Source organism: Schistocerca gregaria, unplaced genomic scaffold (genome assembly GCF_023897955.1).
Source record: "Schistocerca gregaria isolate iqSchGreg1 unplaced genomic scaffold, iqSchGreg1.2 ptg000875l, whole genome shotgun sequence".
NCBI lineage: Eukaryota > Metazoa > Arthropoda > Insecta > Orthoptera > Acrididae > Schistocerca > Schistocerca gregaria.
Window position 1 is genome coordinate 2798 of NW_026062236.1, and position 26744 is coordinate 29541.

General features: G+C 38.4%; 6 protein-coding genes and 1 long non-coding RNA gene across 12 annotated transcripts; 3 read left to right on the plus strand and 4 right to left on the minus strand.

Annotated features, from left to right (window-relative positions):
- Positions 1 to 1349: 1349 nt before the first annotated feature.
- Positions 1350 to 3099, minus strand: LOC126323935 (uncharacterized). Its single transcript, XM_049994860.1, has 10 exons — positions 2898 to 3099; positions 2798 to 2824; positions 2605 to 2676; positions 2455 to 2523; positions 2217 to 2279; positions 2087 to 2149; positions 1935 to 2009; positions 1791 to 1857; positions 1483 to 1633; positions 1350 to 1420 (listed from the first exon to the last, which is right to left on the minus strand). The coding sequence occupies exons 1-10, from the start codon at positions 3071 to 3073 to the stop codon at positions 1350 to 1352; spliced, it is 834 nt and encodes a 277-aa protein (XP_049850817.1). The 5' UTR covers positions 3074 to 3099.
- Positions 3100 to 7978: 4879 nt separating this feature from the next.
- LOC126323905 (uncharacterized) lies at positions 7979 to 11212 on the minus strand. The gene is made up of 4 exons (XM_049994821.1): positions 10947 to 11212; positions 10756 to 10796; positions 10401 to 10470; positions 7979 to 10311 (listed from the first exon to the last, which is right to left on the minus strand). Exons 1-4 carry the CDS (start codon positions 11137 to 11139, stop codon positions 8678 to 8680), a joined length of 1938 nt encoding a protein of 645 aa, XP_049850778.1. The 5' UTR covers positions 11140 to 11212; the 3' UTR covers positions 7979 to 8677.
- A 545-nt stretch (positions 11213 to 11757) lies between these two features.
- On the minus strand, positions 11758 to 13060 carry LOC126323929 (uncharacterized). The gene is made up of 4 exons (XM_049994849.1): positions 12814 to 13060; positions 12695 to 12727; positions 12533 to 12608; positions 11758 to 12460 (listed from the first exon to the last, which is right to left on the minus strand). Exons 1-4 carry the CDS (start codon positions 12822 to 12824, stop codon positions 11837 to 11839), a joined length of 744 nt encoding a protein of 247 aa, XP_049850806.1. The 5' UTR covers positions 12825 to 13060; the 3' UTR covers positions 11758 to 11836.
- A 3554-nt stretch (positions 13061 to 16614) lies between these two features.
- Positions 16615 to 17019, plus strand: LOC126323885 (5'-deoxynucleotidase HDDC2-like). Its single transcript, XM_049994800.1, has one exon. The coding sequence runs from the start codon at positions 16615 to 16617 to the stop codon at positions 17017 to 17019; it is 405 nt and encodes a 134-aa protein (XP_049850757.1).
- Positions 17020 to 17603: 584 nt separating this feature from the next.
- On the plus strand, positions 17604 to 20203 carry LOC126323928 (aarF domain-containing protein kinase 1-like). 4 transcript variants are annotated; one of them, XM_049994848.1, is made up of 9 exons: positions 17604 to 17709; positions 17796 to 17877; positions 17958 to 18010; positions 18086 to 18162; positions 18235 to 18533; positions 18647 to 18882; positions 18946 to 19423; positions 19490 to 19740; positions 19828 to 20030. In XM_049994848.1, the coding sequence occupies exons 2-9, from the start codon at positions 17810 to 17812 to the stop codon at positions 19959 to 19961; spliced, it is 1596 nt and encodes a 531-aa protein (XP_049850805.1). In that variant the 5' UTR covers positions 17604 to 17709; positions 17796 to 17809; the 3' UTR covers positions 19962 to 20030. The 4 variants fall into 4 exon arrangements, 3 of the variants coding, with proteins under 3 accessions (XP_049850805.1, XP_049850802.1, XP_049850803.1); XM_049994845.1 differs by having other exon boundaries at positions 17785 to 17877; positions 18273 to 18533; positions 19828 to 19961; XM_049994846.1 differs by having other exon boundaries at positions 17606 to 17709; positions 17785 to 17877; positions 19828 to 20203.
- LOC126323930 (uncharacterized) lies at positions 19249 to 22172 on the minus strand. Of its 2 annotated transcripts, XR_007559756.1 has the most exons (7): positions 21954 to 22172; positions 21801 to 21850; positions 21624 to 21694; positions 20725 to 21466; positions 20573 to 20634; positions 20315 to 20476; positions 19249 to 20189 (listed from the first exon to the last, which is right to left on the minus strand). It is a non-coding gene; the product is annotated as an uncharacterized LOC126323930 (long non-coding RNA). The 2 variants fall into 2 exon arrangements; XR_007559755.1 differs by having other exon boundaries at positions 19953 to 20189; positions 20315 to 20634; positions 21954 to 22142.
- Positions 22173 to 23056: 884 nt separating this feature from the next.
- Positions 23057 to 26312, plus strand: LOC126323927 (uncharacterized). 2 transcript variants are annotated; one of them, XR_007559753.1, is made up of 7 exons: positions 23057 to 23270; positions 23368 to 23620; positions 23719 to 24483; positions 24621 to 24846; positions 24913 to 24960; positions 25040 to 25200; positions 25261 to 26312. XR_007559753.1 is itself a non-coding variant. In XM_049994844.1 (5 exons), the coding sequence occupies exons 2-5, from the start codon at positions 24630 to 24632 to the stop codon at positions 26251 to 26253; spliced, it is 1419 nt and encodes a 472-aa protein (XP_049850801.1). In that variant the 5' UTR covers positions 24419 to 24483; positions 24621 to 24629; the 3' UTR covers positions 26254 to 26312. The 2 variants fall into 2 exon arrangements, 1 of the variants encoding a protein (XP_049850801.1); XM_049994844.1 differs by lacking the exons at positions 23057 to 23270; positions 23368 to 23620 and having other exon boundaries at positions 24419 to 24483.
- Positions 26313 to 26744: the final 432 nt, after the last annotated feature.

Sequence of the window (26744 nt, forward strand, 5' to 3'; positions counted from 1 at the left end):
ATAGTATGATAAATCCAACGGCGCATGGGTAATATGCTGTAGGTTGAATAGTGTGGATAGTATGTAGTATTATGGCAGAATAAAGAGTGCGGGGGTGCATGTATATTGTAATAAAGTGAATGTGTAGAGAGAATAGTATGATGATATTTAGAGGTGTATACATATAGCATGATATAATAAGCAGTGCAGATTGTATGGAATAGAAAGAAAATAAGCTGAGTAGTAAGATGACAAGTGGAGGAGTGAGAAAAGCAGGATAAGCAGAGAAGAATTGACAGTAGGGTACGTCCAGGATCGGGGTACATTATGTGTGGAGGTGTGTTGATAGATGAATGTAGATTATGAAAATGAATTGGATATCAGAATTAGAGGATGGATAGAAAATATGATATAGTGAAAAAAGTGTGTAGATAGCATGAATGATACGGTGAAAATAATGTGTGGATAGTATGATATAAAGAAGATGTATGGATAGTAATAGTATAATGTATCATTCAGAGTATGAACTGGGAAGGGCATTTACAGATAGAAATGACGCATAAGTAGTAGACATTGATAGTATGGCAGAATGAGAGACGTGTGCATAAAAAGATATGTGAATAGTGTGTGTGGCGAGTATATATATAGTATAACACATATTAGTATGTGTAGCATCTCACACACCAAGAAATAGAGGTGCTCTTTTGCCTAGATACGTTGTTTGGTGCCATCATCTACGCTGTCGTTGACGCATAGGTTTCACAGTACGAATAGGTACACGATAGTCCGAAATGGTTCCCGATCAGAGAACTAAAGAACAAAAATGTGATGAGAATTCAACGAAAAGAAAAAAGTGTCAGTTTCTTTGGAACCTGCATACCATACGCCATTTTTCAAGTTAGTGCCAGTAAATGCAGATTCGTCACAATCCATGGTCAAGTTGTTATAGGACAAATTTCTGAAAAGGTGTGAGAACAGATGCAAAGATTAACAACCATTGTTCCAATTTGAGCGACCCTGTGTATGCGCTAGGACTATGATGTAGGTTGTGTTGTACGCACAGTTCTCTCAAATTCCTGCATGAAATGAAATAAGGCGCTGGCCCAGTAAAGTTGTTTTTAGCTAAATTTCTGTTGATTTAACTAGATATCAGTAAGGAGGAAAAACAAGGGCAGAGAACAATCGACAACAACCTCAACAGAAAAACAAAAATTCAGCCTAGACCCAAAATTGCAAAAAAATATTCAACGTACAGCTTTTCAACGCTACTTCGGATGAATCTTGGTATTTCTCCAAAAAAAGAGTTGCCTTCTAAATTTCTATCATAACACGTGTTAAAAACTGAAGTATTTAAAATCAAAAGGTCTCTTCTACATTGAAAGCTCTGAATTAGGTGAATTCGCTCTCAAAAATCCATGTCTTGAGGCCAAGCTTATAATCTCTTCAAATGCAAACATTATTTTTGACAGCTGAAAAAATGGCTGCACCCGCTAAATCACAGACCGTACATAATTCGAATAACGGGAAGCCATAGAACAGTGCCTGGGAATTCTCCAGAAAAATTATTATTTGAAATATCACTTTGTATAGTGTGTATAGAGTTAGCGATACTCAAATTAATGAACTTTACAAGCACCAGCCAATCCCTAAATTCCTATCGCACATACAATATATGTAGTTCATAAAGCATGCTGACGTCTTCGACGCTGCCAGACAGATGGTTTCTATGTACATCACTAAAATTTAAAGATGTTGGTATTAATGTGATACTGGGGTTGAAACAAAAAAAAGTCACTCATTCAGTACAAAACTTGTAGTTTTTTAAATGAGCCGAAACATGAGGGCAATTCTCCAGTAAGCATATTGTTCGAAAGTATACTAGCACGTATGCAAAAAGATTTTACGTCAATAGAGTTCCAAGCTGGATGATACAAATTTGTGAGGTGAGGACGAACAAATGTGTCAGATTCGAGAAGTTAACTTTTTCATAACGCTTAAGTGTTCCCTCTAATCTGTTATTCTGAAGTTTCCTAAATAATGAATAAAACAAAGCAAATGTGAATAGACTACTTGTATTGGGCGACTTTGCACGCAAAAAAAAACGTACAACTGTGTCAGCGTAAATGGAAAAGCTGGTGGGAGCGTAGAGAGGTTGTTCCCAGAAAGGTCTCTTAATAAGCACGTATTAATACAGTTTTCCGATATGAAAAAGTCAGCTGCTCAGTTTAGGTGCATACAATACCAACAGCTGTTGATTGAAAACTGGAATTTGTCCAGTTATCTTATTATTTGAAAGATTCCTAAATTGGAAGCAGCAGCGGGTCAGGATGTATGCAAAATAGATAAAATTCGACATTTGATGTCATTCATCGTTCACTGATTTTGGACCCCTTTTATTAGATAAAAAAAAAGCTACTTCCAATCTGAAAGCGCAAGGTTCGAGCCTGAATAACATAGATGCAAAATAACTCATACAAATACTTCAGAGATCGCATAGAAGAAAATGCCTCTAAGTCGGCGCTTATAAGACAACCGCTAATAACTCTGGCACAATTCATCAAGCATAATCGCCATTAGTAAGTATTTTATGCTTTAGAATAGCAGAATAAAGGTCTTAAATTTTACATTTTCTCAGCCAAGTACAATCTATTAATACTATACGGAAGTTCTCCATCTAAATCAATATTGTGGATGATGCTTAAGTTTTTTTGACGATATTGCCAAACATTATATAGAGTTTTAGTCAAAGAGAGACACTCAAAAAAATAGCTATAAGTACCACTCGGAACCTGTAGCATCATGTGAGAACAGGCCGTACAAGCTTCTTACTTCGGCATTTGGGCTACTAAGCGTCGCCAATTAAAAAGTAAGGAGAGTCAGCTCAACAGCAAAAATGCGTTCAATGCTAACTAACCTACCATCCAACGCCATGAGCCAGACAATATCTATCTGGAAAGTATGGATCTTCGGGGAGTTCCATAAGCCTTGGAAACCTTTCAACAAGTTCAGCGAAAAAACCCGTCTGAACATTACGTGCTATCACCAGTTGAGATAACAAAAGAACCAAAAGACACAGAAACAAAATTACCTTCATATAGCGGTGTGTATACTAGCAGAACCGTAAGCATTGACAACAATCAAAAATGAAAAAAATTATAAAGTAGGGATGAACATAAAAACCAGATTTTTGAAATAATGAAAAGCAATATAAGGCACGTATTCGTGGCATGTTAAAGGACGATATACATATTCAAGCGCTGTGATAACTGCGAAGAAGAATATTTTAGTTCAATTGTAACACACTTCACTGATTGTTGTGTCCTGGAACTGTAAAATGATCTCCTGCTTGTTACACGCTGAATACAAACATTCTATAACATATTCGTACAAGACAGACGAATTGTAATAATAGAGACTGACATAACCATATATGTTAGTGCGCCGAATTCCTAAAAAGGCAATTATATATCAAAATTTTTTATTGTAATCAGTTAGAAAAATGATTATAACTATGCAATGAACGCTTATGTTCAGTGTACTAAAGCTATTTAGCAAATGTGCTAGTATAATCTGTTTGGCGAAATTGCTAAAATTTTTGACAGACCAGATATTTTTTTACACATTTTAAAAGAACACATTTTTTTACACATTCTACATCAGAGGGGGTTAGACAAAAAAAACCCTATCGGATCCTGCCGACCTCCATAGGTATCTTATAAGAGAGTGTATGGGGGCAGATCGATGATACAAATCTTTGTAAAAATTGTTTTAATATTCCTTCAGCATATAGCTGCACTGTTTTTTAGTCTAAAAATGCTACAAATGACAATTGCAGAGGCAAAAAATAAAAATTGCTGAAGAAACTGCAGGAGTGTCGATAAATAAGATCTTGTAAAAGGAATTTAGATTTCCAAATTTTGACCTTGTCCAGGCGTCGCGGCAAAGCAAATCTTTAAAGACTCCGAGTTTCAGAGAAAAGGCCATCACAGCAAGAATGATATGCAGGAAGTCGACATGTGTACCGAAATGTTGAAAATAGTAGAAATTAGCTTGCAAAAAAAATGGTACACTTAAGTGTCCAAGTTTTAAATCAACCAGAAAGTTATGGCAGATGAAAAGGATTTTAGATTGGCGAGAACACGTGCTTTAAAAAGCCAAACGAGCACATCGAAATATTGCAATGTTGGATAAAGATGACAAAACATTGCAAAAATCAGCCAAAACGCAACAAACTAATGCCATTTATTTCGAGCATTTTTCAGGCATCTGTCGATTTTCTTATAGAAGGTGACACCATAGGCATCAAAAGGTTGTCCTCATTATTTCTGATTGTAATTCTTGACATAGTATACCAGAAAAGAAGCGAGGGAATTTAGCTTGAAATCAGAGAGAAAAAAAACACTAAAAATCGCCACAATAATGCAATGAAGAACAGAATGACCATGTATCTTTAGAACGACACACCCTTTTCACTCAACGAGTGCATGAACATCAAGCTGGAAAATGCAGGCTTTAACACACAGAAGTTATTTTTGCAATACAAAAATAGATAGTAAAAATAGAATCTAGCTAAAAATTCAGAACTTGATGCGGAGTGCCCATCGTTCCTAGTGTGTCTCGATGAACACCTGGGTTCCAGATTTCTTATCGGATTCATTACGAATTAGGGGTTGACATGCCTAGGTTGTAGCTAGCAGAGCTGATACAGGACAGTTTCCAAGTTGGCAATTGATAACACATAAAAGACCGTTCGTCTTGAATAATAAAAGGAGGGACGAATGGAAATTCGCTAAGGTAAAGGCAATGCCTATAGCTCGATCATTCATCTGAGATTTAGTAAATCTGATTTCACTAACATCCGTATCAAAATACAAGGTGATTGATATACTGCTGCCCCAAGGGTAGTATGATAGAGTCTATATGTGAAGGTGATATAATAGAGATTGAAGCCCTTGAATAGTTATGATAAAGTGAGAGGTATATGGGTAGTTTTTGATAGAGATTAAAGCGCGTGCGACGAATATGGTAATCTTCAATGTTTGGCATGAGACCCACTTCAAAGTTCTCTCTACACTCACCTTGCTAACCTGCAAGACAGAGCACAGAGTGAATCAAAGTGTTGAGAATTGATAAGCTTTGCGTTTGATATAGAGCGGCTTTGAAAGAACTTTTCCGAAAGTCTAATTCTGCAAATCGAATTTAAAACTTCTGTCGCATCAAACAGTATTTATACGGCATGTTCATTTTTCTGAGAGTAGCAGAGACTTTCAAAGACAATAAATAGAGGCCCTATTGATACTTAAACATCAACTAATATTTAAAAGACTAATGACTAGATCAAACCTTTCAGGATGCGAAAGTCCTTTTGGCGTAAGTGGCGACTGAGCCTTTTAATACCCGATCAGCAGAAATTCGGCATCCAAAATGAACACTCTCTCCAAATCTGCCGGAGAATCGCTTCCTCTAAGCAATAACATCAGTTCCTAAATTTAACAGGGTAAGAACGGCTTAGCCTATCCGCGAGAAAGAAATGAGCAATTTGTACCAAAACCGATCTAGAGAGGAGCCTTGCCACATTCTCTAGTATGGTACGCGATTCAACAGAAGGATGAGGTCGTAAACAAGGACTGACACAAGGAAAAAGTACATAGAACGAGGGTACACGGACTCTGCCGGGTACTTTTTCACGCAAATGCTATGTATGCACACAGGTCAATGTGTACTGGAACATACAATAGAAAAACCCACTCACCGTTTACTAATATCTAAAATAGAGTAGATCCTAGTTGTGCTGTTATGCCATTTACTGCAGGGCAAACCTTTTTAATCAAAACTGTACTGACTCAGTTCTGAGTAGAGCGCATTTGCTACAATCGCGTGGCAATCGTCACCATAGCAAAATAGAGTGACTAGAGCAACTGTAGACAATATCTATCTATATAAATTTAAAGTCGAACGCTTGATAGGGCTACTAAGAGCAGAAAACCCGGCCCATTAAATCAGTTAAGTCATCATGGTTATAGCAAAGTACATGTGCGCTTGTTCTTCTTCTTCGCAAAGATGACCGATTTGACCGCCTCATCAAACACCATTTTTAAATTTTCTTCAGTCTTCGCGGAGCATTCTAGGTACTTAACGGCTTTAATCTTCTTGGACAATTCCTCTCCCTTTGAGTAACACATCAGATATAACAAACACGTAAATGAAAAAATGGATTAATCAGCAAAACATCATAGGTTAGGAGAGTACACAAAATCGCAGTCCTAGCTCCCAATGTAACACTTGCTGACCGAGGTCATACCTTTTGGGTAGATATAACTTGGTCTTCTGGCTTGCCGGGGCGTAGGTCGATTTTCGTGCCAAGCAAAATATAGGGAACCTTGGGACAAAAATGGATCAGCCTACCATGTACACATAAAAAAAGTCGTTAATATAAATAATGTAAAAAGTACCATGTACACAAAAAAAGTCGTTAATATAATGTAAAAATCAGGAAATTGGGATAAAACGTACTCAGGATACCACTGTCCGCAAAAAAAAAAGTCAGTACACAAGAGCCGCATAGACATGTAATGTGTTAGTCAAATTTAACGCCTCTGGAACTGCTCTTTTTCTTTGTTAGATATCTAACTATTTTTCTAAAAACCCACGTACTTTGGCTAAGACATTTTCGTAAGACACAACGTTGACAACCGAAAAGCATATCAAAAATATAGCCGCGTTCGTATAACTGAGAGGTCTTAAACGATCATATTCCTCTTGACCTGTTGAACGCGTCGAGAGATTAACACATAGAAAAGTTAGAATAGAGCTTGAGAATAAGACAAAATATAGATGCCTCTGTTCTTCTGCGGTAATGTGGTTTGAGAATGGACGATATCTGTGTACCTGCTGTATCCCAAAGGCCAAGCTCTATGGTACTTTCTCCTGCAGATAGATTTACTACGTAGTTGTCGCTGTATAAACAAGAATGTGAGTATAGTCAGAGAAACATATGATTTTAAGGATAGATAACCAGAAAGTAACAGTACAAGACTGTAGGCACGTAGTCTTCTGGAAAACGATTGTTGGCATAAGATATAAGCAGGCAAGTTTTGCCGACTGCTCCATCACCGATTACCACGAGTTTAATATTGCTGATTCCCTTTAACATATCTTGGCGCGCTGTAGCTAAATTAAGAAGTTTTGGGAGAGTAAGCTAACTCGTTATAAGCAAAGTGACTTAGGTTCTAGCCACAGTACATTGTAAATTTGAAAAATTATTTGGACTTGCAAAATTAGCGGATTCAGTGCATTTACGACCCTGTGTAAATTTTAAAAATCATGTTTGAATTTTTGCTTCTATACTGCTATACTGGCCTATTTTTTCAATGTTTTTACTGTCGAATCATAAAATACAAATTCTGATTTAATTCATGAGATAAATGCTTTGAATAGAGAGCACATTACAATTTTCTTTGGAACACGATTTATTCTACCTTGCTTTCCTAAAGACGTATTGGATTCGGGGTTTCCCGTTCACGTCTAATAATAATTGGATTTAGGTATGGATATTGGCTGAGTTCGATCGAAGAAAAAAAACCTTCAAAACAGAATTTTACTTGTTTCGAAATAACTAAAGTTAAACAAGTCAAATAGATGAAATCCAATAATCTCTAACCATATGGCATCATACAGTTCGATAGCTGATTTTGCGTCTTTTCGCAAAAACACAATTTTTACTTACTTACGCTGGTGTTTTTTTTGAAACGTGTGTCGTAAATAGATATTATTGTAAGCGACCTAGATGCTGAAAGCTTCCTAGTACGACGCAACGGCACGTGCAAAATAGAAAAAGGTGTCGGCATTTTTGCTGAGGTTATGAACGGAAAATGTCAGTTGACCAAGTTCTCCCTTCACTGTATCAGCCGTAGTCCAGAGACATTCGTGCACACCCAAAGTCTCACAGGGCATGATTTTCACATTTCCTCTTGAAGAAACTATTACCTCACTTGTAAATTACTAACTTTCTACCTTGAGCCAGAGAATATCTTCAAATTACAAGTGTGCATTGTGTACACATGCATGTGAGCATACATTTACAAAATTAGTGCTAATTTATGCTTGATGATTTTCAAAAATGTGGAACACCGTGGCACTATATCCATCCTTCTCTTTTGGACACCTTGGGATATGAGAGTCTAGCTCGGAATGGAGGTGCACAAATAGGCGAATCTCAGCTAAAATGAAGACTGATAGGAAGAGAGAATGAGGGTGTCAAAGTGAACTCTGCACAGGCTCGGCGGGTTTAAAATCGTGAGGCCAATTAAGCAAATACACGAAAACAAAAGGAATGCATGTATATATATTATATATACACATATATATTAGATAGACATATTCTGCTGGTCCTTTTGTTTCCAGCGGTTGGCCAGCTCGCGGGAGAATGAAAGGCCGCGATACGACGTATGACCTATTGACAGAGAAGAATTGATGGAGAAGATGGGCAGGTTGCTTAAGGTAGCGTGCATACATAACCAGAATGCCAATCTATAATTATATACACATTATTCCACGTAATTTTAATTAGAAAGGAAGACAATAAAATACGATCACGTTGCAGTGCGGCAGAACCTTATGACTTCTTGTTTTCTTTCGTCGAGTGCTTGATTTTTCTCTTCACTTGACTGCCATTCTTATCGATGAAGGGCTATGGATTTCATGTTTGTAGATTTGGATCGTGGATCTCGATCAGCTGATGGTGTTTGCAAGGTTTAGATATCAAAGGCTGTTGTCTTTCAATTCCGTGTTCCAGAGGTTCATCTACATAAGTGGGGAGGATAGTTGGAGAGAGATGATAAAAGTTGCAGTTCATTTGATCGTTAGTATTATTGGCGAAGGTAATTAAGGAGGTTCCGATGCCTGCTTTTGTGTCGAAGGCTACTGGTAGGGTAGGGTGGATGAAGAATGGATAGAACGAAATGGACGAATTTGGTGAAGGTCGGTTCTCCTCGTTTAAATTAACAATGGCCGACGGAAGGTTACAGCCCATCGCTGAGGGGATAGATAGGTTTTGCATACTGAGCCGAGAAGGCGATGGTTCGACGACATGGTATAGGAACTGTGGAGGGGGCATGTGGCTTGATGTCGAGAGGTGCCGTCGTGACACTGGTGACAAATTGCTATTACCATTAATTTGGACAGCGGAAGGGACTAGATATGGATAAACAGAAGGTAGAGAGAAGGCGATGAGAGCATCAGCTCGTTCTTTTTCCTGGGAACAGTCGGCAACCTTTTCGGCTACGTGAAAGGTGGGTGGTGAGGGATTAGAATTGTCGACCTTTTTAGGACAGATGATAGGACCGCTTTCATTATTGCAGAGAAGTTGCTTATCATGAGTTGGTGCAACGTTAGATGGTTGACTGCATCGGTGAATCTTTAAACTATGAAAAACAGATGATATTAAGGAGGGAGATGTGTTCTGTTGACTCGGTGAATTCCTATTAGTGCCACTCTGACAGAGACGATTGACTACCTGATCGTTGACTTTGTTTTGCTGCTGGATCGAGGCAGAAGCCGAGGTTTTACTAACTTTCAAATTCTGGTCAGCCACTTCCGAACGCTTTCGACGTCGGTTGTAGGTATGAATATCTTTCAAGCTGAGCCAGTCGTAAGTATAGTCAAATGTGAATGCATGTCTTTCCAAACATCTTCGAAATAGATTGCGACAATAGATATAGTCCGGTTCTTCCGAGAATCCCAGTTTCTTGACATAAGACAAAAAAAAGCTGAATTCACTTGGAATGCCACTCGTAAGTTTCTCGATGCTTATTTTAGACTTAAAGGTGCCAATTAGAATTCTGCGTTTGTCGGTACTCAGTTTTAAGTTCTGCCAAGGCAAGGAACCTTTCAAAAAGTAGATAAGCACATATGCCAACGCTTCTAAATCGTCACGACGCGAAGTTTCGATGTTGAGATGGGAATTCGTAGACGCATACCGATAAGTGCCTCTGAAATTCCTACCAAAGTTGAGAGGAATATGCTCACCTCGCTTGTTGCGCCAAAAATTAGAAAGACCAAAATCAATCACGTATACGCTGTTCGTATTAGTACCAGTTCCCATTACAAAATTTCCGGGCTTGACGTCTCCATGCACAAATCCAAGCTTGTGAATGTTCTCCAAAATCGTCAAAAGCTGCTCAGCGAGCATAAGCACACACTTCAGAGAAAATTTCCGCCGACAAGTATGGAATAAGTCGGCCAAAGATGGGCCCATTAAATCAAAAACGGCAAAATTTGAACCTCCTTTTGTACTAAACAAGTAACATCTGGGACTGGTTTTCAAAATTCCGCCTTCCAATGAGTACGTTCAAACAATGAAGTCAGATATACACGCCTCTATCCAAAAATCGGACATAACGATGTCGTATATCAAAACGTACGATTGTAATCCTGTATGGCACGATAAAATCCCACTTCCCTGTCCAGATAACTCTTACCATTCCGGTTTTCCTAGAACCATTTCAAAAGTAAATACATGCTCGCTCAACAAAAAGAGTCGCGCTGGACGAAACAACGCAAACAGTCATTGTCCTTATAACATTTTACACAAATCAACGACACATATAAAAAAATCAACAAATATTCACTATCCCGCCAATATAAAATAAGAATGCATGTTTGCTTATCTTGTCAGACCGAAACCTAACTCAATGTCGATGACGCAACGTAGACCCAGATTAAAAATGCCATTCGTAGTGTATATAGCAGATTTCTTCGAATCTGAGGTATACGTACAATCTTTATGGCAACATCTCTACGCTCCTGAAAGTCATAGGCTTAACGAAGGTGTAGGGTGAGTAAACAGGGCCATATTCTTTCCCGATCGTAATAATCGGTTTAATGACACACTTCCAAAAAGCGAATATGTGAACAAAAAATGGCGACGTGCGCGCCACGCTCTTCCCTTTACTGTTAAAAAAACGTACCCTTGTAGATACAACCAAAGCCACCGCTCCCAATCTTGTCATCAATCCTGAAGCGTAAAGCGAATTCCTGATCTGAAAAATGCTTTGTACACAGCTTTTTCTTACTGCATGCTGTAGTGTTAGGTAAAGATACGGAATCCTGGCAGCTGTCAATCTCGGCACTACAAACAGAGCCTGTAGTAGGGCGCTCCATTTGCAATATAATGTATGAGGCAAGCGCCAGTAGGATTCAATGAATCAATTGCCGACTGCCAATAATGAAGAAGTTAAACTTACAAAATAATGTAGAAGAGTAGAATAAAAATTACAAATACTTTACTCTTTGTATAGAAGGTATATAGAGATATAGAGGGATACATGCACTTCCTAGGAACTATACATTAGTTAGCTTCGTAATGCATATTCCTAAAGTAGTGTGTCTACATTGTATATGCAAGGCAAATGAACGTGCTTGTGACATATTAAAATAAGGGCTAGAACACGCGTTCTGGTAAATAATATATGAACCATTTAAATTTATTACAGCGTGTGAAATCCGATAATGGTACCAGGTTAATAGTGATAACCAGCCGGTAATTGTAAAGCGAAAAATTATCAGTGATAAGACAGAACACTCGGTGGCACGGTCAATTGAGGCCGGCTTTCGGAATTTGCCGATACTTCCAGTTAGAAAGAGCGACTTTTTGTTTAGTGTTTAAACAATAGAAAATCAAACATAAAATTTTTTTGAATTCGAACTTCAGAAGAGAGATATAGGGTTAACTCGCTCTTCTTTACTTCTCAGAAGTGAAGGAACCCGAAGAGCTTATTCTTTCGATTTTGTATTTCTTTGCGCGTACGTTTTATTTTCTAAATCTTGAGATAGACGGTTCATACACACAAACGGCAGACTAGACCATGGCACGAACGAGGCGATTGATTGCACCCTCGCGATTACCAGAGTCACCACCATCCGTGTAGTGTCTCAGTTTACGGAGGAACCCGCCACGTGGTGGGCGAAGACTGAAGGGCCAGAGGAAGCGGGTGACTTCGCGGAAATGAGGTCCACATGTATAGAGTTGATAGACTAGATCCTCAATACAGATGATGTCGTGCTGTCCCAAATGTTGCTCTATCATCTCGTTGTTCGTGATAGGGATACGCTGGTGATTGATCGAGGCATGTCCACGCTTATAGACCAGCTCACGGATGCATTTAAGGCTCGGATATCCCCAAGTAATATACGGCTCAACGATCTGGAGCATTCGGAGAGTTGCTTTGTTCAGACGAACAAACACGCCGCTATTAATTCGGCGCAGGCGAAGAAGTTGTAGTGCCTTACGAGGTTTCGGTGGTACATTTAGAATACCACGGATACGTATAACAAAGGCGACCTTAGCTTCTGGTTCAATGAAAAATTCGCCCTTTTTTAGGGCATTTTTACGAGCATAGCTAAGTTCTTGTCTTCTCCTCCTGTACTCTTTTACATATGCTTCAGCTCGTTTGAAAATGAATTTTTGCTTTTCCTTATCGTTCTATAAGCCGAAAACACACAATTGTCAGCAATCACTAGAAAGACGGCGCAAAAGCTAGGATAGTATACCTACGGTTTTGGAGAGTGGCTTTTGATAGCTAGCACGGCGCTGGTAAATAAGTTTTTTCTTCAAAGTCTCAGGTACTGGCCTACATGAAGGTAAAAAGAGTCGCGGAAATTAGCAGACATGCCAATAGTTTTTTTTTTTGCAAGAACCTTTCAGAAGACAACATACTTAACCAAGGGATCCACATCTATGGTTACTGCGCTATTCATGCGTAAATGAAGTGACTGTAAGTAAACCCTCTTAAGCACGAAATGGAGATATATCCACTTCGGACATATAGAACGTACTTGGAGGACATGGTACCGTTGACTAACTAGATCGTAAAAAATGTGTATTATAAAATGTTAGTCGCAAAAAAAAAATCAAGATCAGTGACCATGCAAAGGCTCGTCTGAACAAAGACCAATAGAGAAGGGGGAAGCGTGGTATCGGCGATGCAAAAAATGTAGCCAATGAGTAGATGAAACAGATCCGACTAAGAGAACATTATCGGATATATAGACGAGAGGTGAGGTTCAATGCTGAACGAGCAGAATACTTGACAAAGGAATTTTGGTTGTACTACTAAAAAAAACACACTCGGGGGCTCACATATCAATAAGGTAGTAAATACGTACTCAATCACTAGTGAAGTGAGAGATTTTGAATAAACCTTAAATCGCTTTTTTTTTTTTTTGAAAAAAATATCAGAATCTTTGATTCAATATGACAATAATACTGTCTTTGTCATATGGCCCTCCGTTCGTTGCATATCAGATCCTCGATTAAAAAACAACTAAATTTCTACACTTTCTCGACCATCACTTTTTGGAAGGTTTTTTGTACTCGAATTGATCGAGTTTCTTCAAAGTAATCCTCATCTTATGTGCAAAAAAGAAAGTCAATGAAGTTGTAACCTACCCTCTTTTTTGCAAACACCACAAGATTACCCTCCAACCGTGTTGGTCTTCTCCAGAATCTCACATCACAGCTAATCAATATGTCATCTGAGATCCTCTAAGAGGTGCCTTCGTTTTAGAAAGCGCGTAAGAAATAGCTCTCACATATGCGCCCTTCACTCAGTCTTGTTGTCCTGTGGTATTCTGGAAATCCGGGGTCTGTGAGTCGTCTAGAATCCTTTTGGCACTCGTAACAACGTTGAATACGTCTGCTTCAGATTCTCGACATTCTGGTGATGTCCACATGTCCAAGGCGATTTCAGCAATGGTTTCTCCCTCTTCAGTTAGTTATCTGTCTTATGACACGCAATTTTCCTGGGCTATTTAAAGGGGGCAGCGATAGGGGAACGTCCAACAGCCTCATAATTTGGACATTTTTGCCTCTTGAAAGATAGGGAGTTTAACCATTAGATCTGACAACTACTGTAACAAAAATCCGAAATCGACGCTACCATCCACAGTGTTGTGCAGAGAAGCCGCGATGCATTGTAAATTCGCCGTTTTCACCCTAAATTCTAGGTATATTGCAATACTCATAGAGAGCGTATTGCAGCAAGCACCAGAATCCACATGCTGAACACACACACATGACTCGTAAACGGCTCAGGGTTTGTCCCCAGTTTTAATGAGACACTTTTTATAAAGCGCCCTGCAGATCGCTTCAGCGTCAAATACAGATCAAACAGGTGCTTTCCGAATGGGTTCCAAATGCTCCCTAATCGAATATTATGTACACCGTGATGCAGAAGGCGCTAGAAAAGCCTGTCTAAAAAAAGAGAGGTGATAGCGGGAATAACCCGCGTCAAATAGAAACACAATAGGATTCTCAGTCATATACGATTCACTCGATGTGACTTCCAATTATGTGTTGCTGGGACAGATGAAGCGAGTATCCGCATGAGCGGACTAAAAATAAAATTTGGTCATACAAACTTTATATGCCTGGTACGATTTTGGTATTTTCCTCAGGGACCAGAGATGGATGAAGTTGGATGGTTGAAAAAAGCAGGTGACGAGGTTTTTTGTAACGAAAATACAGGAGTAGATAAAACAGACCGAACTAACAGCATGGACAGTATCCACAAAACGTCATCGGACAGCGACGGTGATACCAGCCGAGACTCACATTCTAATCAATATTGCTACGCACCAAAAAGTCCTAGAAAATTAATGGAAACCTGTACTGCGCGTCCTAGCCGAGGACAACCTATGACTTGGCGTTACGAACTCGAGCCACCTGAACAAAAATTTGCAATACAAGATTATACAAAAACCCCTATTCCAAGGGTATCTAGGCGTCTTATGGCCAGACAATGTGAAGGTCTATTAATGCGCCGTATTGAACGTATAATGCGCTCTCCATATGGGCCGGAATACAATACCGCGTTGAAAATCCTGACCATCAAAACCTGGGATCCAACATTCAATATCACCTTGTATCCACCAGTCATGGAAGGGCTGTTAAACTGTTACACACACATCAAGGAGCATCTTAACTTGCAGGATTCTAGAAATTGCAGTGACAGTATCCCGCTGTTCAACGATGGGAAAGATGACGAAGACAATGACCTATCTTATCTTACCAGGATTGCCGCCATATTTAGAAATTTATCACATGCTGTCTACAACCAAAATATTCTGTCCACTCATCCTGGTATTATTTCGGTTATCTGCGAAATGATAAGCCTGGAGTATACTTTGGATTTCGGAGAATATGTAAGTGAGCCTGCGGATGGTTCCAGCCAACAAGAATGTACAGAGAATAATGAAAAATTGTTGAATAACGGCCGTCATTTTACAATGGCAGAAATAGCTAATCTTTATCGTGTGGAGTATCTAAAGCACAGGCTACGAGAAATTAGATTCAGTCTTCTAGAAGTTCTTTCTCTCATTGCTCATACGCTGATGTTGGGCTCTGGAACGGACACGACAGACACCAGTGGTGCGATTCTCATTGGTGATTCTAACTCGTCGATTATGAACAAACTGTCTAAATTTGGTAAACATGTTGCGGGATGCCTACCTCATTTGATCGATCTTGTCCTCTCACCAACCGAAAATGCGCAGACCGTCTTCTTGATCGTCGAGATTCTTGCAAAACTTGCACTTAATTCCAACTCAAGATCTCTGTGGCTCTCTGCTGGATGTGAAAAAGTCGTCAATTTAGTATTAAAATTGGTCCAATACGCTCTAAAAGATGACCAACTCTCGGAATGGGCTATTTTTGCAGCTTATTATATATCTCTGAATGGCGTAAACTTACCCATGGCCCAAGCACTATGCAAGAAAGACATTATTGAATATCTCATTCCGTTGTGTAATGCTCAGCATTGGTCACCAGCTCCATCACCAGATAGTCCGGACTATGCTGCTACCACTTATCGGAGATATTCGATGGCCTTCAAAGCCGTCTCGATCCTTCAAAAGCTCGTCTCTTTCGTACCTGTTCGACATATCTTGGCAAAACATGAAAGCACGCTCGTCAATATTTTCTCATCTTCTAGCGAAGAGATTGCAAAACCGTTGAAATACATTCTAGTTCAATATTAATTTCGTTCGATTCCCTTGAAAGGCGCGTCATAGCTTCAGTGAATGTCTTCCTCACCTATGCTTCAATGTAAAAAATTGTTCATTCAATAGATTCTTGAAATATTTTTTTTGTTGTGTTTATATGCTTTGTTGTTAACTTTCCTTCAGTTCTTCTCTCAGAAAATGTATCCTACATATCTACCGATACCCCTTGGCAATAGAGATCAGGCACAGCCTTCAGAAGGGATCATTAACTTTTTTCTTCTATGCTATCAATTAAAGGTAATTTACCGATTCTATTTACAACCGCTGAAGCTCATCCAGGGCAGGCCAATTCTCTCTTCCAGTTTTTGTTAGTTATACACACACATGCATACGCTTGCTTGTATATGTACCACACATATAGATGCATACAGGTGCATAAGCCGCCCACACAGACGGCATAACTCTTACTTTCTCTACTTTCGCGTATAGAAAACCAAGCGTACGGGGTGGGTAAGAAGACAGGTTACAGATCCAGAAAGCATAAGTGATCACATGTACTTGATGTCTATCATACTATGGGTGGTCATTTCCGACTCGCCAGAGTTTTCTCACGTAAATAAAGAAAAGTGCATCAAAATGGCCCTTGTCCACGATATGGCAGAAGCTATCGTTGGAGACATTACCCCTGACGACGATATCTGCGAGCAAGAAAAGCGTGAGCTAGAGCTAGAGGCCATGCAGACTTTTTGTCTCAGTCATTTTCTTGGAGAACAGAGCCATGCTGCCAAGGAATTCCTAGAACTCTGGCAAGAATACGAGGAAGATTCAACCGTCGAGGCCAGACTGGTAAAACAAGTGGACAAATTAGAAATGGCGTTGCAGGCCTATGTCTATGAACGAGACCAAAGTGCCAACCTAGACGATTTTTTCGCGTCTGCGAAAAGTAAGCTACATAATGAAATTTTCAAAGATTGGCTAGCAAGAGTGCTCAAGCTAAGAGAGGAGGTAACACGAAAAGGAGAAAAGTCGAATCTGGAATAGTTCGTTGTTATTCTAAACAAAAATGTGGGCACTGCACCTAAGAAATCTCGGCGCCAATCTTACTGTTCTCAAAATATTTTCTGCTTCTGTAGTAATTTAAAAAAGAAGACAATAATAGTATTAGAAAAAAGGACGTGGCCAAAACGATGCTAGCACAGTGTGCATGGAACTAGATGAACAACAAGCGTGGCAACCTCGAGTTGAGCAGATATTTCTGGTCACATTATCTATTATTTCTGGAGCTGGAGGGTAATGATAATAGATTGTTCGCCTTGTATAAATCATCAGTAGAAAATCATAAATATTGCAAGTGTTCTTTACAAGTGAAATACTCTCCGTGGTCTTGAATTTCATTATCAAAATAATATGTATATATTTAGGATGCCTATAGGAAAGTCTCACATACTATGCAAATCTGTATTCAAAGCTATAACGGAATAGTCAAAAAAAATTACACATCAAACAACGTCTGAACCCGCTGTATTAAAAAATTTAGTGCCAGGAGGATCTGATTACTTATATAAATTTCACATAACTTTTGTGAGAAAACTAGATTTTTAATTGGCTTTCCGTTAACAAAATTTAAGTAGGCTCTATTCTCGAATTTCGTTCAACCAATAATTTTAGAGATAAAATTCGTTGAAAAATCAACAATTCAATTTGTTTAGCTTTATATAAAGCTAATTCCGCGTACGCTTTTTTTTGTGCAGTCAATAACGTTTTTATGAGATTGTGCATTTAGACCACTGATATATAAAATTGAAGCGCCTGGATAGTAGGTGTACCGGCAATGCCCAGGTTGCTTGCGCATGGCGTTTGTAGTAAGCAGATCGCCAAATACACGAAGCTGTTGGTCAGGTATCGAAAGCTTATACAGTCTCAACGTATCAAAGAAAAAATTTCATACTGACCACGCAAATCCGACCTTGAACTTTTAGATGGGGAAGGAATACTAGCATTTTATCTGGAATTTGTGCAGTTTCGCTAGGCGGTACTGTCTAAACCTCTGCATTTTTACAGTCGCAGCAATTGTACACATAACTCATAAATATTATTTTGCAACCAGCGGTATCGAGCTATACCGAATATCCGCCTGAAATTTTGCTCATGCACTGTGTTCGCTTTGCGAGAGCTGCTTATTGCGTACGTGGCCTTACTTTTTGACTATTTTGCAGTTTTTTGTCCTTCTCATTTTAACCTAAAAAAATTCTCAAGGTCGCGATGATCGCATTTGATTACAAATGGCACTTTAGATATTTGGAGCGGGGAACTAATGAATATGAAACAATGCGTACATTCGTCAATTTAAAGACGGGTCAGCGCCTGTTGCAGCTTTGCCAAAAAAATCAGGCTACTTTCATCAAAGTCGGACAGCACATTGCATCTTTGAACCAAATATTACCGCGAGAGATTACAACTGCACTTTCAGTGCTTCAGGACAAAGTAGAACCCAGACCGTACAAAGATATCGCATTCATCTTTCAACAAGAACTGCGAAAAAATCCAGGACAAATGTACGTTTTTTCGCTTCACTACAAAATGTGTAAAATGAACGAATCGTGGTCAGCTTTTTATGATCTTTTTAAAAGTCTGTGTCTTTTGACTCATTTAACCTGGACTCAATTAGATTTCAGTACTTCGAAAAGGAACCAGTCGCATCGGCCTCTATAGCTCAAGTGCATAAGTCAGTCCTTCTTAATGGAACAAAGTGCGCTGTAAAAGTCCAATATCCCTACATTGAGTATATGATTGGAGGTGACCTGTTTACGATCAGTATCCTGGTTCACCTAATGGCTGCGGTATTTCCAAATTTCTCACTTACTTGGATACTTCCGCAACTGAATTACGTTTACGAAGAAATCGGTACGAAAATGCTAAAGTTCGAGGTTGTTTTTCAATGAATTATCTTTCTCATAATTCTTCTAGACTTTTACAGGGAAGCCAGCAATTCTAAAAGAGCTAAAGCCAATTTTAAAAATTACAACAACATATACATCCCTAAGGTATTTGATGAGTATTCAACTAAAAAGATATTGGTCATGGAATACATGGATGGAATTAAAGTTAACGATATAGAGGCTCTAAATCAAAACCATTACAATAAGTTTGAAATTGTGTCGTTGATAAATGAGTGTGTTAATATCCAGATCTTTCAACACGGATTCGTACACGCGGACCCTCACCCTGGAAATTTGATGGTATGCAAAGAAAACGATAAATTGAAATTGATCGTTCTAGACCACGGATTATATAAAGAAATCCCGCGAGATGTTCGGTTAAACTACTGCCATCTACTCCAGTCACTTTTGAAAAAGGACAAGTCCGCCACGCAATATTACTCTCGTCAGCTGGGAGCTGGAGATTTGCATGAACTATTAGCAGTTATGATGCTTTTAAGAATTAAGTAAGCCACCTTTGTTATGTTTTTCATTTAAAAAAGCTGCCTTATTAACGAAATTAATATCTTTAGGTCTGACATAAGACTCAACGGAACGAAGTTTAGCCAGAAAGATCTCGAAAAATTACGGAATGTGTTCGGTAATTCCTTCGACCAAGGATTTAAATCTACTAACCAACTTCTTGAATCCATCCCTAGGGAACTTTTGTATGCATTCAAAGCATCAAACTTAGTCAGGTCAATTGCCTTCGATCTGGGTATTCCTATATCGGTAAAATTTGCGGACACCGTACGACATGCCTTAAATGGGATCCAAGCAGAGTGTACGTCAAACACAATTCAAAATCATCAGCATTGCAAGCCTAAATCTCAGACTTATTTTTGAATGTCATCAAACATAAATTTTTTAGACCCTTCAACTTTTAGATTCGCAATCAAGAAATGGTTTGAAATACTCCAGCTAAAAATTCAAATCATCAAGGGAAACATCGTTTTGTATCTTTCAGGTCTTTTCTCCTACTCTAGTTATGCATTATTTTTTTGAATGTGCTGGTTCCAGACGTAACAGATTTCTATTAGAATCAAGTGTTCCTTAAATACGCAATTACCTTTATCGTCTGCTCCTCTCCCATGCTTCTCAAAGCCAGATAAGGCAGATACGTACATTTCCCTTCATGTCGTTAGAACTCGGGGGACTGAATTATATAACCCTGCAAGGCGTACACCTTTTTCCAAATTCAAGTCGGCATACATGCGAATAATAAAGTAGCACCTTTATATATGAAACCCATTGCTCAGGTCAATCTGAATTTTTGCAAAATGATCCGTGCCATTACAGTGGTCCAATTAATATTCATAGACCAAGGAATGTAAACCGCTAATCTACTTAAAACGTACTGAAAAGACAGACCGTGCAAATTGAGAAATGCCATCCACACGTCCAAACCTGTGTTTTATAAAACTGCATTTTATTCTTTGAATAAGCAAAGGAGATGCGAACTAAACGACCAGCCAAAAAATTTTTTCGATATTGTAAAATAATATGGCAAAAACTTGAGTCTAATAGTCGCATTAATTTTCGTAAAAACATCAATATATGAGACGTTCTGAAAAACACCTAAATGTTTACGGGCTTTTACAAAATATAAGGCGTACCAAAATCTGACGGCCTTAGTCTTTTGTTACGTAATTGATGGCAGCTTTATATTGTGAAGCATCTGATTCCAACAACATTGAGTCAACGCATATTCAGCATACGCCAATAATGTAAACATGCCAACCACATGACCTACTCTAGTATATCGTACATCTTACTCTGAACCAGACAGATTTAAGTCACTTCATCGGTCGTGTATACATGGCCCCGGAGTCTAGAGTGATAGCTGCCGATTTAGGGGGAGCTGAGCTGAACGTAATAGACAGCATTTTTTGATTACTCTAGTATTTCAGGATACAACGCAATATTGGTATCAAACGTGTTATCGTATTCGATGTTGGGAGTGACAGCAGACAAAAATTTGAGAAAGATAAACAAGTAAAGGTCAATTTTGGGTTCTTTCCCCATATGTTTCATGGCCTCGATAATCTTCTTCATAAGGCTAGCGTGCTTACATGGATGAATAGAGGCATAGGGCAGGCCCAAATGTGGATGTGGTTTGATTGTGACAGTCTGTCCTCGATAATCTTCAGAAATGTCCTCATAAATCTGCTTTGGCGCCAAAGGCTGCCCATTCTCATCGTAGCCAAAAAGCCAGACATGAGGTACTTGATAATATTGATTATAGCAAATAGTAACGGTGTAGCTTCTGGTTTTTTGTGATTCTTCAATAGGAACAACCAGGTCCACGTCATCAAATAGATTGTTTTCACCACTGAATGTTTCGGCATCCAGGACTTCGTCATCTTCACCTGTGTCATTTCCTTCATTGTACAAGCTTTCAGCAGGTACTTCAATCTCTTCTTCTAAAGGTTCATCAGGGATAAGTACGGTCCAGTTGTCTTCAACAACAACAGGATTATGCTTAGACTTCGAAGTTGGATTGCACGTTACTGCATATTTTCCGAAAGTAAGGGAGAAGAAGCCGCGAGTTTCGAATTTGAACAGCAGAGATAAGTTTACTGATTAAAAGGAGAAAGCGCGATGTGTTCGATTTCAGGCCATAAGAACACCGCGCATACATATATTGCGTACTGTGAATAGACATACCATTTGATGTTAATAAAAACTGCTTGTCGGGAGGTAAATACTTAACTGCCCTATTAGGGTCACATCCAGACCTAATTTTATCGTTTCCAATATTGTAAGAAAATGAATTCGTAGTTATCCTTACACATAATGCAAACCGCAAATTTGTGTGATAGGGTGTGCGTCGTATACACGTACCAACTCCAACTACCACACTTATGAACCAACAGGTCACCTGCTGTTACGAACTAGGATTTGGTGAGCATTCATTTTATTTCTTCGCTGGCAAAACAGATGTTAAGTGTGTAGAGAGTATTTTGCTTGCGTATTGTGTTCTGCACAAGGGTTTACCTCTTCAGGTGTTAATTTCCCAGTCGTCAAAAAGGTAGACGTATTCGAAGTCTTAGAGACGGTGTTGCTTGCTTTAATGAACGTGTCGTGCAGGCGTTCTTTTAGACTTAAACCACTCATTTTAGCTAACCAATCTGAGCTATTCAATCTGTGAAGCTGTTTAACTACGATTTTACACTCTTATTGTCGAGCTAGATGATTAGGCAATAGAAATATGAACTGCCTAATAGGGCATACGACGAGTTTTATATAGAAAGTTTTATTGATATAAAATTGAGTTGTTTGAGAAATTCGAGCAATGTCATGTGTACTTCTTCTCGATAACTTATTTGCCGCTATAGTACTTTAGGACCAACAGATTTTTGGGAATTTTAGACAAATATTCACGAAATACAGACTAGATAAGGAACGAAATGGTCGTTGTTGAATATGATAAATTTTGACATTCTTGACATTAGGGATCACCTCTTACGAGCCCACCTTCTGTTGACCGACTACACTGCCTGTTGTTTAAACTGAGGTGTATCGTGAATTCTTTTTGACATTATTTATATATAGTGTAGAGAAAAATTGATCAGAACATCCTAATATAGCCTTGTACGAAGCGAAAGAATTTATTATGCCTGTTTCCAAAAAATGTATTTTCAACCGTGTAATCCTATTGAATGCACGCTAGTATTCAGTTTTCTTCTGGAAGCTGGGATATGGTAGCACATCTCAAGCAAAGTCAGCCGCTTACAATAATTATAAAAGTTCTTGAATATTGATCGTAAACAAGGATGATAGTTACATTTTGGCATATCACTTCTGCCATTAAAATTTTGAATGCATTTTGCGCTAGAAATTTGCTAGTCCGGACTGTCTTAACTCAAGTAAGAAGTCATATTATAATTATCCGGTCTTCTACTTCTACCCACAGCCAATACCTATAGCCCCACAATCCGAATCAATAGCTTTTCCAAAAATACGGAAGTGCTGTTTGGTTTTAAAATAGAATCATATAATTGAGTGCTTATTTACTGAGTCCACTAAAGTTAATTCGGGGCACATTTTAACTGAACTCTTTCTTTGTACTGTATACGTGCCTTTAGGGCTAATATTTCAATTGCATTTAAAATATTCTTATTTGAAATAGCCTTATATTTTTGTCAAGTCAGTTAGTATTGCATCTTTGTTTATTTTTTCTTATAACATTTAAAATGAATGATGCTGCTTATTCATTTTCTCTGACTACCTTCTCTCCTTCTGGAAAGTTGGTTCAGATCGAATATGCTTTACAGGCCGTCGCACAAGGGGCTACTTCCTTAGGCATAAAAGGTAATATTTTAGAACAAGCCTCACAAAGAGATGTTTAGATTTGCTTTTATCCTAATGTTTGCAACAGTATGCAAATATAACTCACTTCGATTTTAAGCCAAGGATGGTGTCGTTATTGCTTGCGAAAAAAAGCTCCATCAGCTAATAATCGAAGACAGTGTTCAAAAGATAGAAAGTGTAACAGATAACATCGGAATGGTCTATTCAGGCATGGGCCCAGACTTTCGCGTTTTAGTTCGAAAAGCTCGTAAGAAGGCACAGATTTACTATCGATTTCACAAAGAGCCTATTTCAGTTATTGGTCTTGTCAGGGAAGTAGCTGCTATTATGCAGGAATATACACAAACGGGGTACGTATTAAGCTACCGGCCATGATAAATAAACTTTTTAGTTAGTCTCATTAACCTGAGTTTTACTCCTATTTACCTTGAGTTGGTTACAAAAATAGCGGAGTAAGGCCCTTTGGGGTTTCCATAATGTTTGCTGGCTGGGATGATCTGGGACCACAGCTGTACCAGGTTGATCCCTCTGGATCATATTTTCCATGGAAAGCATCTGCCATTGGAAAAGGAATGGTTCAAGCTAAGGGGTTTCTTGAGAAGAGGTACCATGAGGACATTGAGGTTGAAGAGGCTATCCACAGAGCACTGTTAACTTTGAAAGAAGGGTTTGATGGTCAGATTACAAAGCAAAACGTAGAAGTTGCTGTTATACGTGAAGACCGAATTTTTACATCATTAACTCCTCTCCAAATCAAAGATTATTTGGAAGACGATGTCAACTAACCCCAGATGTTCAGAGTTCAATAGACCTGACAGAAGTTTGTACTTACACAAAACAAATCATAAACGAATACAATGTTTAACACAAATTTCCCTCAACGTTGTACCAAATAATTATTTAAGATTTGTTTCTAACTTGTGTTTTCTAAGCGCATAAAATTGTGTTCTTAGTTCATACTAAGGTAAAAATCTTTACTCACATCTCTACAAAAATCTTAAGCATTTTAGGTATAATCATAGATCAATTGAGGACAAAATAGCAAATTGTTTTTGCGAAGTACAGCTTAATATCAAATCTGTAGAATTGTAAATTTAGTTAACAGTCAAATTCTACTACATATAACAAAAAAAAACCTTGTTCAACTCATATTAATCTGTAACTCTGAAGCATTCATATAGAGGTGCAGAGCAATCCAGTTCGTTTAGTTTTGGTACGTCATGTTGTTAGTATATTTTCTCTTATTTATTATTGTATTCGACAATAAAGACAGTTTACCACCTGTCCTATGAATAAATCTGACAACTAACAATCTAATGTCTGGTAATAATTGCCCTGTTTCTCTTCAAGGATCACAAAATGAAGTCTAGTACATCCAAGTTATTTACGTGCATGCTCATTCTGGCTTATATAACCAAATATGTTATAGCGGCCGCGGACAATGCTGGAGTGTCTAGTCTACCTGTTGTTTCAGACAATGCATCTGCTACCAGTGCAACCCAACCCACAAGTTCAGCTAACTTACCCCAACAACCGAGTAATACTACTGTACAGCAAAATTCTAGCCAGCCAGAACGTATGACCTTGAATGTTTCTGATGTTAAATAGCTTATCCCTAATTTTCTTATTTAACCTGACCCAGGTCCTGGAAGCGATAGCCAAGTTAAACAACAAGTACCAGTACTAGATCGTAAGACATATTACATTAAACTCTTTTGACGAAGCTTATAATTTGGTGACTAACAAACGCATTTAAATACTATTTGAAGCCAAAAATCCGCATCCATTTGGAGGTTTGGTGCCAATTTTAGAATGTGTTGATTTTGAAGCAGATGGAACAACTGTTGCCTACTTCGGATATAATAATCCCAACCCCAACGAAGTAATGGTGCAAACGGGAAAATACAACCAATTTACCCCTGAGCCTGAGGTATGTGTTATTGTAATTAAAACTAGAATTTTTTTATATCTTTACTTACCCCAATTATAGGCTCGAAGCCAAACAGTCATATTTTCCTCTGGTAGGTCTTTCCCTTACCCTGTATCGGCTTTCCATGTCAGGTCTTCACAAAAAAGCTATTACTGGCAGCTTAATGGCTATCAAGTTTTAGTTGATGAAAATTCCAATCGATGTAGGAAAGATTGGATTTGCATTTACATCGATCTCTCACATCCTTTGAATGTTGATCAACAGGTATTAGCACGTATCCTGTCCTCCACATCTATTATCATGGGTATTGGAGAGAATCACATAAACTTGCACACAGCAAAACAATCATCTAGCCTCACTCGTATTGTTGTTAATGTAACGCGGAGTGCTGAGAATGATGATTCCGTCATTGATCCTTCCGAAAGTGTTAGCAGATTGTTCAGGGACAACAATTTATACTCGCAATACATAACGTTGTTAAGAGGCTCTTCACACATGAATCCAGTGTTAGTTCGCCCTAGTTCTACTGGACTCGAGAAAATAGGAGTTGAAGTGGGGAAGCCAATGTCCATCTTTGAATCTAATATTGAAACAAATCCCAATAGTGCTAATAATAATGCAGGCAATAGCGTTGTCACATCTAATTCCTCAGGTAATAGCAATAATACATATGGTAAAAACCCTGCTTCCCCATACAGTAGTGATAGCAACGTTAAAAATGGTAGCATGTCTGCTTTTTCAAACAACAGCACAAGTGGAAATAATACGAACTATAGTCCTGGCAATTCTAAAATACCTACAACTGCAACCCCTTCTACTTCACAGAACGGAATAGTTCTTTCGAACTCTGTAGATGCTAACACTCCAATAACAAGTGCGAATACTGATGATCCGGTAAAAAGTAATAGTGCCCAAGGCATTACAACTACTACAGGTACTACAGGCACTACATTAGTAGCATCATCTGTGGCTGGTGGCTTCACATATGGAGGTCTTAAAATTTTAATTGCCAGCGTGTTTGCGAATATTCTGTTGCAGCAGTTGTGCATATAGGACAGATTTAACTGATAAAAACGTTAGTAGAGCTTGACTTTTCTACATAAATCCAGAAAGTTTTTATTATATTTAGGCTATTATTTATTTGTGATATAATGTAGAACCAGTCATTGTTAGTTCTGTAGAATGTCATATACTTCTGATAAGGACATTATTATTAAAGAGGGTTACTTTAAAAAGCGCAATTTTAAAAGTGTCATAGTTAAAAAGTATAAGGTTAGGTTTTTTGTCCTCACAAATAGATATTTAGATTGGTATGACCATCCGGTATGTCTAGGACAGAAAAGCTCGCGGTATACATATTAATAAATAATGTGAGGAGGTTAATAGTTGCGTAATAATGTTTTGGAACATTATAATGTGTAATGTGCATGAAATTTTAATTCTGATATTTTTCATTTAGAAAGGAACAAGAAGGGGTACTATATCTCTCAATTACTGTTATGCCCGCATTCATGATGGGAGCGGCTTGATAGTAGGGTCTTGGC

Coding starts and splice junctions, on each gene's coding strand:
- LOC126323935 (XM_049994860.1), bottom strand. CDS start 3,073: ATGAAGGTAATTTTGTTTCTGTGTCTTTTGGTTCTTTTGTTATCTCAA. Junction 2,677..2,797: donor AATGCCGAAGTAAGAAGCTT/GTACGGCCTGTT, acceptor AAAAAACTTAAG/CATCATCCACAATATTGATT. Junction 1,634..1,790: donor GCTCATTTAAAAAACTACAA/GTTTTGTACTGA, acceptor TATGTGCGATAG/GAATTTAGGGATTGGCTGGT.
- LOC126323905 (XM_049994821.1), bottom strand. CDS start 11,139: ATGGAGCGCCCTACTACAGGCTCTGTTTGTAGTGCCGAGATTGACAGC. Junction 10,797..10,946: donor CTTTGGTTGTATCTACAAGG/GTACGTTTTTTT, acceptor ACCTTCGTTAAG/CCTATGACTTTCAGGAGCGT. Junction 10,312..10,400: donor TGCCATACAGGATTACAATC/GTACGTTTTGAT, acceptor ACTCATTGGAAG/GCGGAATTTTGAAAACCAGT.
- LOC126323929 (XM_049994849.1), bottom strand. Junction 12,609..12,694: donor GATGTGGATCCCTTGGTTAA/GTATGTTGTCTT, acceptor ACCTTCATGTAG/GCCAGTACCTGAGACTTTGA. Junction 12,461..12,532: donor AAAAGCCACTCTCCAAAACC/GTAGGTATACTA, acceptor TTCGGCTTATAG/AACGATAAGGAAAAGCAAAA.
- LOC126323885 (XM_049994800.1), top strand. CDS start 16,615: ATGGCCCTTGTCCACGATATGGCAGAAGCTATCGTTGGAGACATTACC.
- LOC126323928 (XM_049994848.1), top strand. CDS start 17,810: ATGCCCAGGTTGCTTGCGCATGGCGTTTGTAGTAAGCAGATCGCCAAA. Junction 18,163..18,234: donor TTGCGAGAGCTGCTTATTGC/GTACGTGGCCTT, acceptor AAAATTCTCAAG/GTCGCGATGATCGCATTTGA. Junction 19,424..19,489: donor ATGATGCTTTTAAGAATTAA/GTAAGCCACCTT, acceptor TAATATCTTTAG/GTCTGACATAAGACTCAACG.
- LOC126323927 (XM_049994844.1), top strand. CDS start 24,630: ATGAAGTCTAGTACATCCAAGTTATTTACGTGCATGCTCATTCTGGCT. Junction 24,847..24,912: donor AAATTCTAGCCAGCCAGAAC/GTATGACCTTGA, acceptor AACCTGACCCAG/GTCCTGGAAGCGATAGCCAA. Junction 24,961..25,039: donor ACAAGTACCAGTACTAGATC/GTAAGACATATT, acceptor TACTATTTGAAG/CCAAAAATCCGCATCCATTT.